At 45.6% G+C, this 11,305-nt stretch overlaps 1 protein-coding gene and 1 pseudogene across 1 annotated transcript; both read right to left on the bottom strand.

Annotated features, from left to right (window-relative positions):
* Window positions 1-1,705: 1,705 nt before the first annotated feature.
* LOC126953858 (bolA-like protein 2) lies at window positions 1,706-5,133 on the bottom strand (annotated as a pseudogene).
* Window positions 5,134-5,221: 88 nt separating this feature from the next.
* On the bottom strand, window positions 5,222-11,077 carry SOX4 (SRY-box transcription factor 4). Its single transcript, XM_050789553.1, has one exon. It carries the CDS (start codon window positions 9,313-9,315, stop codon window positions 7,888-7,890), a length of 1,428 nt encoding a protein of 475 aa, XP_050645510.1. The 5' UTR covers window positions 9,316-11,077; the 3' UTR covers window positions 5,222-7,887.
* Between the last annotated feature and the right edge of the window lie 228 nt (window positions 11,078-11,305).

Raw genomic sequence — 11,305 nt, 5'->3', positions numbered from 1 at the left:
CCTACTAAGGATAATAGACAGTGTTTTCACTTGCCTTTCAACTGCATGTTATGTCAGGAAACAGCACATTTATTATGTGTTTAAAAACTAATCCAAAGAATTATGTATTTGGAAAAATATCTAAAGAAGCAAGTGGGCTAAGTAAATGATATTTCATTTGTTTCTTAATGTCCTACCCTTAAAAAAAAAACACTCAAATGGAATACCCTTAGAATGTCTTAGGTATGATGCAAAGCAGCTGTGTATATTGGTGCACAAATGACTTAGAACTTGGTCCTTAAACAAAAAATCTGCAGGGTAGGCCCTACAAGAAACTTCCTGCCATGACTTGACTTAGGCCTGTTTGGCGGTACTCCATAAACCAATTGCCCTGAATTGAAACTGTCAAAAGAAAATAAAATGGGCTAAATTTATTATCACCTGTATTCACAAACATACACACATAGAAGTCCATTGTTAACTAAGGCCCAAACCAAAATGCAGCAGCCTACTCAGACAGCCCCCTGGGAAATACCGTTTAATGATGTGAGAGGTTTTTTTTTTCTTCTTCTTTTTAACATAGAGAAGGAAAACAACACATGCAGGAAACCATAAAACCCTTCAAGTTAACTGTAGCCAACGGTCAATCTCATTAGGATATAATGGGTAGACGATATCCCTCTCTATAAAGGCTGAGTGCGCTCTGAATAATTTCCAATTTTCTCACTTGCTGGAAGCTCTGCCTTTTAAACAACAAAGCAGAAGTTTCAGGCACTGTATTTATATCATTTCTGTTCTCTGCCTTGGATACTTCTTCCGAACATCAGTCCCTGGGTTCATCTTTTAGTACACAGTTGTTTAACTGGAATATATATACATATTAACTTGGCTAATTACTTAAACTTCCTTTTTTTTTTTTTTTTTTTTGAGATGGTTTTTGCTCTTGTTGCCCTGGCTGGAGTGCAATGGTGCAATCTTGGCTCACTGCAACTTCATCTCCCAGGTTCAAGCGATTCTCCTGCCTTAGCCTCCCAGGTAGCAGGGATTAAAGGCATGTGCCACTACACTCAGCTAATTTTTTTGTATTTTTAGTGGAGACGGGATCTCACCATGTTGGTCAGGCTGGTCTCAAACTCCTGACCTCAGGTGATCCACCCGCCTTGGCCTCCCAAGGGACTAGGATTACAGGCATGAGCCACATCCCCGGCCCAAACTTAAAACTTTCAACTAGAACGGTGGAAGGGCATCGTTGAGAAAATGGATAGGGAGTCAGAGGGCTAAGGGAAGTGCAGGGACTGCCAATTTTTGCCAAGGGACCAAGCCTTCGGTAGAAATGGAGAAGGCGAAAGTTCTAGGCTGATTCTAGGGCTCGGGAGATAGAGTTCCAATACCCTTACTGGCACTTCTGACCTTGTGACCTCAGATCAGCCATTGGGCCATTCTCAACTCAATTTCTCCATGCTGAAACAATGAAGGCGTCATAATCCCTTGCCTGCATACTTATCGGGAGACTATGCTAAAATACAGTGAGGGTACTGATTTCCAAACTTCAGTGAGCATTGGGAATCTATGGGGGGGGTGCTCATTAAGGCCCCATCCCCACTGTCTGACTGTGGCTGGCAATTCGTATAATCGCTACTCTTAACAAGAATCTCCAGGTAATTCTGATGCTGGGGATTCGTGTAGCGGACTGAGAAACATTGATTCAGGAGATTTATTTTTAGAATTTTTTTTCCAGATTTATAATTTAATGGCTGTGCAAGTCCCAGTCCCTCATTTCTACCGCTCACGGGCCCACTGCTCTGGGATCAGGGTTTTCTGTTCAAAGGTATTGATGTGCAGAAGCCCTTCTGCTAGGCACCGTTCACCAGCCGGTGTCTCTGAAGCAGGGACTTGCGCTCGAACTTGGCCGACACCGCCAGGACTCGGAAGCTACAGGCACAACGGCTGCGGGTGGTGGTGTCCTCCACTGCCACATGCTCCGCCGTCAGGTCCCGCTGCAGCTTCTCCATGAGGTATTCGGCGCTGAGTTCCATGGCGATAGTCCAGCTGGAGCAGCAGCCCAGCGGGCACAGAACCCCAGTTCGGACCCCGGCCTCGCTGCTTTGCTCCCTATTTTTAGAATTTAAAGCATCTTCTATGTTGCTGGCACTGTGTTAGGCTTTACATACATTAGCTTTTTAGAACCACCCATAAGGTCAGGTTCTAGCATTCAAGGAGCCCATGGGGTAGGCCAGGCATTACGACATATCACACAAGTTCCGCTTCACTCTGTTCTCAGGACAGCTGTCTACATTAGATAGCCCTCTTTCTGTATGACGATTTAAAACACGGAAACTTAAAGAGGCTGAGAAATCTGTCCCAGGTCCTCCAGCTTGTTGGTTTCAGAGGCAGAATTCTAATTCAGGTTTTCATGCAATCCAGCGCTGGTACTTACCACAGGCAGCATAAAATGCAAATGCATGTTGTAAGTTCTTAGGGCCCCATGGAAACCATGTAAATGTTAAGTCAACAAATAAGAATTTAGCATTTATTATGTGAAAAGAAGGAGCGAAAGCAAACTGGGGAATACGAGAAGTATTCAATGCCTAATTCCTGTCCTTCAAGAATTCCAGTCTATCAGGAAAGAGCAGTTTGGTTATACTGCAATTGGAAGAACTGGAAAGTTGGGCTAAAACCCTTTATGCGGGGCCTTGAAGAGCAGCCTGTGAATTCTGTGCTTTATCCTGGGCAAAGGGGAATGGCCATAGACACTTGGCAGAGCCTGAAACACCATGCAGATGCCTGGCGATGCTTTCTTCCCACCCCTCCACTTTAGCTTTCAAATGATAGTGAAAATGCGTATGGAGATATCTCTCTCCAGAAAGAGAGGGTTAGGGGTAAACCCTAGTGAATATGGGTTAGAGAGGTATTTTGTAGGCCTTAATAGGAGGGGTGCCAGGAGGAGGCACAAAACAAAAACCACCAGAAAGAGAAATAAAGCATACCAACCTTACACTCTGAGAAATCCAAATGGATAGATGGGTTTGTATTCTTAAAAAAAAAAAAATGTTTTTTTTTAACATTTCTATCTTTTCAAATACTTCCTCGGGATCCCTAAATTTGTTTTAAATTCATAATTAAGCATTCTGATCCATAGCATTCTCCAGACCATGTCTTCTAATTTATGTGTACCCTACAAACACAGAAAACCCTTGGTAAATGTTGATGTCCATTTAATCCTTTGCTTTCTTGCTTTCCTCAGAATCCCTTAGCTCCCCTAGTACCCCAAGAGCAGGGTAAAAACAAACCCCAAAAGCCTTTCCAGGAGCTGGGCCCACCCTCTGAGCTTACATGCTTTTTTTTTTTTTTCTTGGCACTTAAAGGGATTCAACTAGGAATTAACAAAACTTGCTTAAGCAAGTATCATGGATTCACATTTCTGATGGAGCACAGGGCCAGAAGCAATTGCTTGATATTCTTAAAAGAAAATCTGAAACTTATTCTTTTCTATTGATCCCAATTATCTGAAAGTAAAAAAATCATACTAAATCAAAACTGTTTGGTTTCATATGTTTATTATGCCTTCTACCACCTAATACGTAAGTTTCCCTTATGAATGAAAACAGACTCAGAGGAAAAGACATTGTACAAAAATGCTTCTTACGTTTACTTTACCACCTGCCAGGAAGGACACACACATTTCAGCTTTTATTTTTAAACCAATGTTATCAAAATTCTTAAAGGAAATATTTAAAGCATCTGCTTTTACATGGAGAGTCAAGGAAAAATAAGTTCTAACAGGAGAATCCTCCGAAATAAAAATATACTTTAAAAGAGATGCATCATTTTAAAAACGCATCATTTAGGTTGCATTTATGTCATGCTATTGATATCTTGGATCTGAAAAAAGCTAAACAATTATATTATCACTGCAATGAACACAAATTAAAAGCACTTTTCTAAAGAAGGGTTTTTCCTTTTGCAAAGATCTTTGAAGAAACTTAGATGCCATGTTGTTCTAAGGTCATTTTAAAAAATGGAATTCCAATTGCAGAACACAAATGCAATTAAAACTAAATATATGAGCACCATACATGAAAAAAATGTTGAAAACTAGTAGCTATCTTTAAGAGATAAATTAAATGGAAACACAAGTTATATTGGTTTTTGGGGATGGATCATTGCTTTCCATTGGACAACCACAAAACCCCCTCCTTTTAGACCAGTCCTCAAAGTTCTCTTTTTCCAGGTGTACCTTCCAGCATAATACTCCCTAATCTACAAGTAATCCAAATGAGTAAGGGATTATTTCCAAACACTTCTGCTTATTAACCCCTCCTCTCCAGTGCTGAAAAACTCAAGACATGTAAAAGACACATTTTTAACACACATTTGGAAGTAAAGATGGCTTTTGTTAGTTAATAGCAATTGTTAACTCTCAAAATAAACAGGAAATAGTGCCACTTAGCAAGTTGCATGTTCCAAACCCAAGAGTATTAGGCCTTAAGAAATCCAAGAACTTTTTCTCTTTGCAGTCTAAACAATCCTGCCTGATTCTTAGAAAAAGCACAAATCTCCAGCAGCCAAAGTGCTATTTTGAGAGACAGGGGGCTTTCCTCTGAGCCCATATGGAGCCAGCTTCTCCAGGTCATCTTTATTGATGCAGTTCTCTTACATTAACACCATGTTGGGCATGGCAAAAAATGGAGATCGTAGCACCACATCAACCTTTCTGCTTGAGAAAAAAAAAAATTGCATACACCTTTAGCATTTCATAATGGGTAAAAGTCTAATCCTGTATAATCTACTGATAATTTAACAGCTTATTTGTCCTTAACCCTTGGAAACCAATTATAGCCACTGCTAGAGGTAAGCATGGGCATATCAAGGAGAAAGCAGCTCCAGGAGCACCAAGTTCAAAAAAAGATCAGCTAGCCAGTTTCATCTGTGAAGAATTCTGTCCACGTTGCCCCTCCCCCTCTTTTTCAGATTCCAAGACAAAGGGCATTTTTAAATATGGTAAACTCAGAAAATTCCTAGAAAGCATGTGTTGAGTTGACACATATTCAGCTGATGCCATCATTTCAGGGTCAGGAGAAATCTGGCCAAGAGACATTTAATATTCCTCAATAAGGTAGCATTTGACAAGACTCCTCTGATAACTTATTTTTTTTAAAGCTAAGGCAGATTGTGTAGTGTCTAGATACCGTAGGGCTTTTCCCATCCCAGGCATTGGGCATAATAACGACAAAAGTCAAGATTTAGGGTTCAGTTCCAGCTGATTTTATTTCCTTCTCAAAAAAAGTTATGTACAGAAGGTATATATCAACAATCTGACAGGCAGTGAACTTGACATGATTAGCTGGCATGATTTTTTCTTTTTTTCCCCCAAACATTGTTTTTGTGGCCTTGAATTTTAAGACAAATATTCTACACGGCATATTGCACAGGATGGATGGCAAAAAAAAGTTTAAAAACAAAAACCCTTAACGGAACTGCCTTAAAAAGGCAGACGTCCTAGTGCCTGTCATGTTATATTAAACATACATACACACAATCTTTTTGCTTATTATAATACAGACTTAAATGTACAAAGATGTTTTCCACTTTTTTCAATTTTTAAACACAACAGCTATAAACCTGAACACATATGCTATCATCATGCCATAAGACTAAAACAATTATATTTAGCGACAAGTAGAAAGGATTAAATAGTCAAATACAAGAATGAAAAACGCAGTACATAGTGTCGCGAACTCAAATCGGCATTTAGATAGATCCAGTGGTTTAAACGGCACGTTTTTGCTTATAAAAAAAGTGCAAAAAAGATGTGGTTTACGAGTTAAAGCTACAGAATCCCTTTTTGCTGTAAATGCACCAGTTTTAAAGCCTCTGGACAGAGCAGTATTTCTTTTAAAACTTTTTCTTAAAAGCTTACAGTGTTTGGCTAATTCTCCTCCCCTTTTTACAAGACAGGGATCGGAGGGTGGACACTGGTGGCAGGTTAAGGGATACTGTCACTTTAAGAAGCCTGCAGATTGAAGTGTAAACATGGAGAAATTAGGGGCTGATTTTTTAAACTGTGTGAGATATTAACCAGCCGCCCTGTTATAAAATCAGGAAATCCAAACAGCGATTTACACCGATTAACACCCCCTTTATATATTTTTTACAAAAATACACTGAGAAAATAATCAAACGTTTTCATCTCTCTTGTCTTTTTTTTGTTTTTTAAAAGTGTCAAAAGTCTACATTTAAATATAAAAAATTAAAAGTTAAAACTCTAGCCCTTCAGTGAAGGAGACGTAAAATGGCGTGGGTAACAACAACTACCAAAAAAAAAAAAAAAAAAAAAAAAAAAAAAAAGAAAGAAAGAAAGAAAGAAAATAAGGAAAAAAAAGGAAGGAATAAAGAAATAAAGTAAAAAGAAAGGAAAGAAAAAAAGGGACAAAAGCAAAAAAATGTTTGGCCAGTATAAATACGTCCACATATAAAATGGCATCTGATTACATTTACAAGGAAAAAGAAATACGAGGATGGAGCATCGGTGAAGGAAAAAAACACGTCTTCTCATTTACACCTATAAGGAATAAACACACACACTGAGAAAAAATTTGGTCCTGAATTGTTTTTTTAAAGTCCAGCACAGATTTGAGTTGCGTTTGAATCCTTTAGAGAGTTAAGAATGAAAAAAAGCTGGTGATAATTTCGTTGTAGGAATCAAACATAGCGCCATCTATCTGCTTTTTATATTATCCTACACTATTTTAAAAACTGCTCAACAGTCTTATACAGAAATCTTTAAAAGATAGACAGGATAACATGCTATATTAACCCCACCATTGAAATAATCCAACACCATCACGATTCCGATTAAGAGAAGAAAAAAACCTTTTTTTTTTTTTTTTTTTTTTTTTTTTTTTTCCGAAACCACTCGCTTTCCACTGACTGCCCCTGTACCACATCAAACAGTCTCCTCTCCTCCACGCCTCCGGGGTCTGGGAAGTCTCACCTCACTGATTTCACGTAGAAGGAAGGCGCAGGACCAGCAGCCGCCGCCGCCTGCTCCCCAACGCGCAAATCCATTTCAGTTTGACCGTGAACCCCCTTCCAGTTCGTGTCCTTCTCCGCCCCCGCCCCTAGCTCCCGCTGCTGCGCTTCCAACGGGGTTCTCGGGTCATTTCCTAGCGTCGGTCACTCTGGCTGGCCTCCTCCCCTCAACATCTCCTCCTCTGGCTGCAGACGGGGCAGGGGGAAAAGGAAGAGAGAGAGAAAAAAAAAGCCCCAAACGGGAATTCGCCTGCGTGGAGTCTCTCAGTCCCGGCGCTCCCCCAAAACATCTGCCATCGGCCAAACTCGTCACCCCGGAACCTTCTGTCTTCATCAGGCGTTTAAAAAAGGGGGAGGGGAGGGGAGCGCTGGGTTATCCCCTCCTTTCTTGACCAAGAAGTAAAATAAAACAAAACCAAGGTGGTGATGCAGGAATGGGGAGATTCCTTCAGTCTCTAGAAAACTAACTCGGTTTCTTGCTGGGGGTGCAGACAAGTCCGGAAGCTCTTTGGAAAGGGAGGGGGGTCTCTTCAAGCAAAGGGGAGGAAACTCGAAGTCGCTTTTTTTTTTTTTTGCCATCAACAACAACATCAATAACAACAATAACAGGTCGCCCCTGTCTACCCTCTGCCTCCTCCGCGTCCCTCCGGCTGGGCATAGTGGGTCCCCGGCCCGGGAAGGTGGGGGATGGGAGCGCGGGTCCAAAACGCCGCCGCGCTTTCCGACGACGGGAATGCGGTCGAAGCCAGCCCTGCTCATTTTTTTTTCTTTTTTCCCTTTTCTCTTTCAACTCTTCGTCTGTCCTTTTCGTTTCATTTTTTATTTTTATTTTTTCTCCTCTCCTACCCCCGGCGCTCCCCACTGCCTGCGCGCCCTTCAGTAGGTGAAAACCAGGTTGGAGATGCTGGACTCGAGCCAGTCTCCCGAGATCATCTCGCTCACCTCGGGCGTGCAGTAGTCCGGGAACTCGAAGTGCGAGCCGGAGCCGGGCTCGAAGTTAAAATCCAGGTCCCGGTCGAGCGCCGACGACGAGCTGAAGCTGCCCAGGGACATGCTCTCAAAGTTTGAGCTGGGGTTCAGGTCGAGCAGGTCGTCTTCGAACTCGTCGTCGGAAGACGAGGAGCCCGAGGAGGAGGAAGAGGAGGAGTGGGACGAGGCCGAGGAGGACGCGTGCGAGGGCGCGCTGGACGGGGCGGGCGAGGCGGCGCGCAGGCTGGCGTAGCCGCGGTGGTCGGCGGGCGAGCGGCCGGCGGCGGGGGACGAGGCGGCGCTGCTGCGGCCGCTCAGGCTCGGCGCGTCGGGCGAGCAGCCCGCGCCCTCCTCCTCGTACAAGCCCAGGGGGTCGCTAGGGTCGGCTCCCGCGCCCACGCCGCCCACGGGCGACGACGACGTGCCCAGGCCGCCGAACAGGTAGACGCGCTTCACCTTCTTCTCCGCCAGGTGCTTGCCCGGGGCTGCAAGCGCTGCGGAAGCAGAGGCCGCCGAGGAGGCGGAGGCCGAGGCGCTGGGAGTCCGCGCCTTGTACAGCGAGTGGTGGTCGGCGGCGGCGCCCAGGGGCAGCAGGGCGGCGGCCCCCGCCTGTTCGGCGGCGAAGGAGGAGGCGGCGGCGGCAGCCGCTGCTTTCCCGCCGCCGCCGCCGCCTGCCAGGATGAGCTTGGCGTGCGGTTTGCTGACCCCGCCGCCCGCGCCGCCCGCCACTTTGGAGCCGCAGCTCTTTTTCTGCGCCGGTTTGGAGTTGGCGCCGCCGCCACTCGCACCGCCGCCTCCTCCCCCCGCGTTGCTGCTCCCGCCGCCGCCGCCGCCCCCATGGCCGCCCCCGCCGCTGCCACCGACCTTGTCTCCCTTCTCCCCTGGCTTGGAGGAGGCGGCGGCCGAGGAGCTGGAGTTAGCGTTGCCGGATTTCACCTTCTTCCTGGGCCGGTACTTGTAGTCGGGGTAGTCAGCCATGTGCTTGAGGCGCAGCCGCTCCGCCTCTCGAATGAAAGGGATCTTGTCGCTGTCTTTGAGCAGCTTCCAGCGTTTGCCCAGCCGCTTGGAGATCTCGGCGTTGTGCATGTCGGGCGACTGCTCCATGATCTTGCGCCGCTCGATCTGCGACCACACCATGAAGGCGTTCATGGGCCGCTTGATGTGCCCACTCGGGGTCTTGCACCAGCTCGGGTCGTCGGCCTTACCGCCCGTGGAGGCGGTGGAGCCGGGCGTGGGGGAGGAGGCGATGCCCAGCTCGAGGCCGGCGCCCGAGTCCGAGCTCTCGCCGGCCAGTAACGCTTCCGTGTTCTCGGCATTGTTGGTTTGCTGCACCATGGCCCCGGCTTGGCGGGCGCCCACGCGCGCTCACACCCTCGCGGCGGCCGCGGCGCGATCGCCGGGCCCTCCCGGCTTCCCGGGCCGAGCACACGCCGAACGGGAAGACGCGCGCGGCGGCCGAACTGGCCCCTCAACTCCTCGCAGGGGCGGAGGTGGGCGAAGAGAGAAAAGTCCCCAAAAGATGCGGGGAAGGAGTTCTCCGCCTCTCGCAGAGGAGTTATAGTTCCCAGTCTGGAGAGTCTCTCCCTCTCTCTCGCTCTCTCACCGCGCTGCAGTTTGCTGTCTCTCGGCTGAGTCTGGAGACCGTGCTAAAGTAGAGAGGAGTTTCTCGAATGCTGGTTGCTGAAGCTTCCAATACAAGTTTCTCGCGGCCTCCCAGGCAAGTCTTTTTTTTTTTTTTTTTTTTTTTTTTCCCTGAAGCAGTTGATTCCAGTTCACGAGCGCTCTCGGTAGCTCAGGAAAGCGACATAGTCTCTAGCACTTAGTCCCTCTCCTACAATGCAAAGCAAAAAAGACTCTGGCTCCAGGACTGTCTGTGGGCGGAATCGGCACTAAGGAGTTTGTGCAATTATTTTGTTGCAAGGTAGGAAGCCAAAAAGCCTGCATGCAACAGACTGGCATGAATAAATGTATGTTTCTCCCTCCCTTCTGCAAGAAGGGAGCTGGTAATGGCAAGAATTCCTCCAGTGCAGACTCTTAAAGAGCGTGCAAGAACTAGAGACCCGACAGCTAAACAGGCCTCTTCCCCTCACACACAGTTTCTCCTGCTGCAGCTTAGAGCAGACCCCAATTCCGCCTCGCGCCTCTTTATCCTTTCACAGTCTTGGCTGCAGCCAATCAGCTGCTGTAACCAACGCTTCCTCATGCCAAACCCCTCCCCCGGGCTTCCCATTGGCTTGGAACCCGATGCAATAATAATCTCCGCGTGCAATGAGAAGCTCCAAATCTGACCTCATTCCAATTTACAGAGCAAACTTTTTAAAAGGGCTAGAAGTACAGCTGAGATTTCTGCTGCCTCTTTTTTCCTTTTGCTGTGTGTGTGTATGCGCGCGCGTGTGTGTGCGGGCGTGCGTGTGTGTACAGTGTGTGAAGAGGATGTTAATGCATGAAATTATTAAAGGGAGAGACGGAAATGTATTCTAACCATTATGTTAGATAACAAGGGGCTTGGAAGGGGGCGGGGTAAGGGTGAAATACTGTAAATGGAAGCTTTCTGCTTAAAAGCCAAGTGATTATTTTTATTACTTCTTTTCAGCATTGGAATAAAGAATCAGCCTCTCGTGCAAAATCTGTTCCCCAGCTCTTTCTTAAAGCCAAAGCTGTAAAGGGGAAGAGAAAGCCACAACAATAAATCAATGGATATTGAAAACCATTAAGAAAGTGGTACCTAGACACCTGTCATCACAATTATTTTAACAACTCTAGGTACAGCACAGATGTTGATGTATTGTGTAAATCCCTTCAGAACCATTTTTGTGCTGTTTGTGGAAGGCAGGGAAGACCTCTTTGCAATAATTGCTTACTCTCTTAACCAAATAGGGGTCAACTATGGTTATTTAATGATTTAAACTCCCTGTAAATCCTGCATAGCCCAAACAGAGGAGCTTTCCGTGAAACACATTAGGTAGTGCTCCATAATTACCTCAATGGGCAAATTTCCAGAGTTTTGTATAGGATGTATAATCGTATGTAAAGGATGGAAATCGGTTTTACTTTCTAAATATTTGTTTTCCCTGTTTTCAGAATTAAAGATTGCTTCACTCTCTTCCCTCTCCTCCTCCCAAAGCCATCTCCCTCCTTTCCTTCTTATATATTTCCTCTTGTTATTTGTTACTTGAATTGAAGGGAACTGAAAAACCAAGGCAAAGAGAAACTGTAGAAGGAGGTGATAAGTGGTAGCAGAAGAGAGTAGGGCCTCCGGATTCATAGTACACCTGGCTGCTAATCCTTCTTACTGGTTTGTAACTATGGGGATGTGGCGAAGTCT

This window comes from Macaca thibetana, chromosome 4 (assembly GCF_024542745.1).
Source record: "Macaca thibetana thibetana isolate TM-01 chromosome 4, ASM2454274v1, whole genome shotgun sequence".
Taxonomy (NCBI): Eukaryota; Metazoa; Chordata; class Mammalia; order Primates; family Cercopithecidae; genus Macaca; species Macaca thibetana.
The sequence above is the reverse complement of the archived record's forward strand: the minus strand, read 5'-3'. Positions and strand labels throughout refer to the sequence as shown.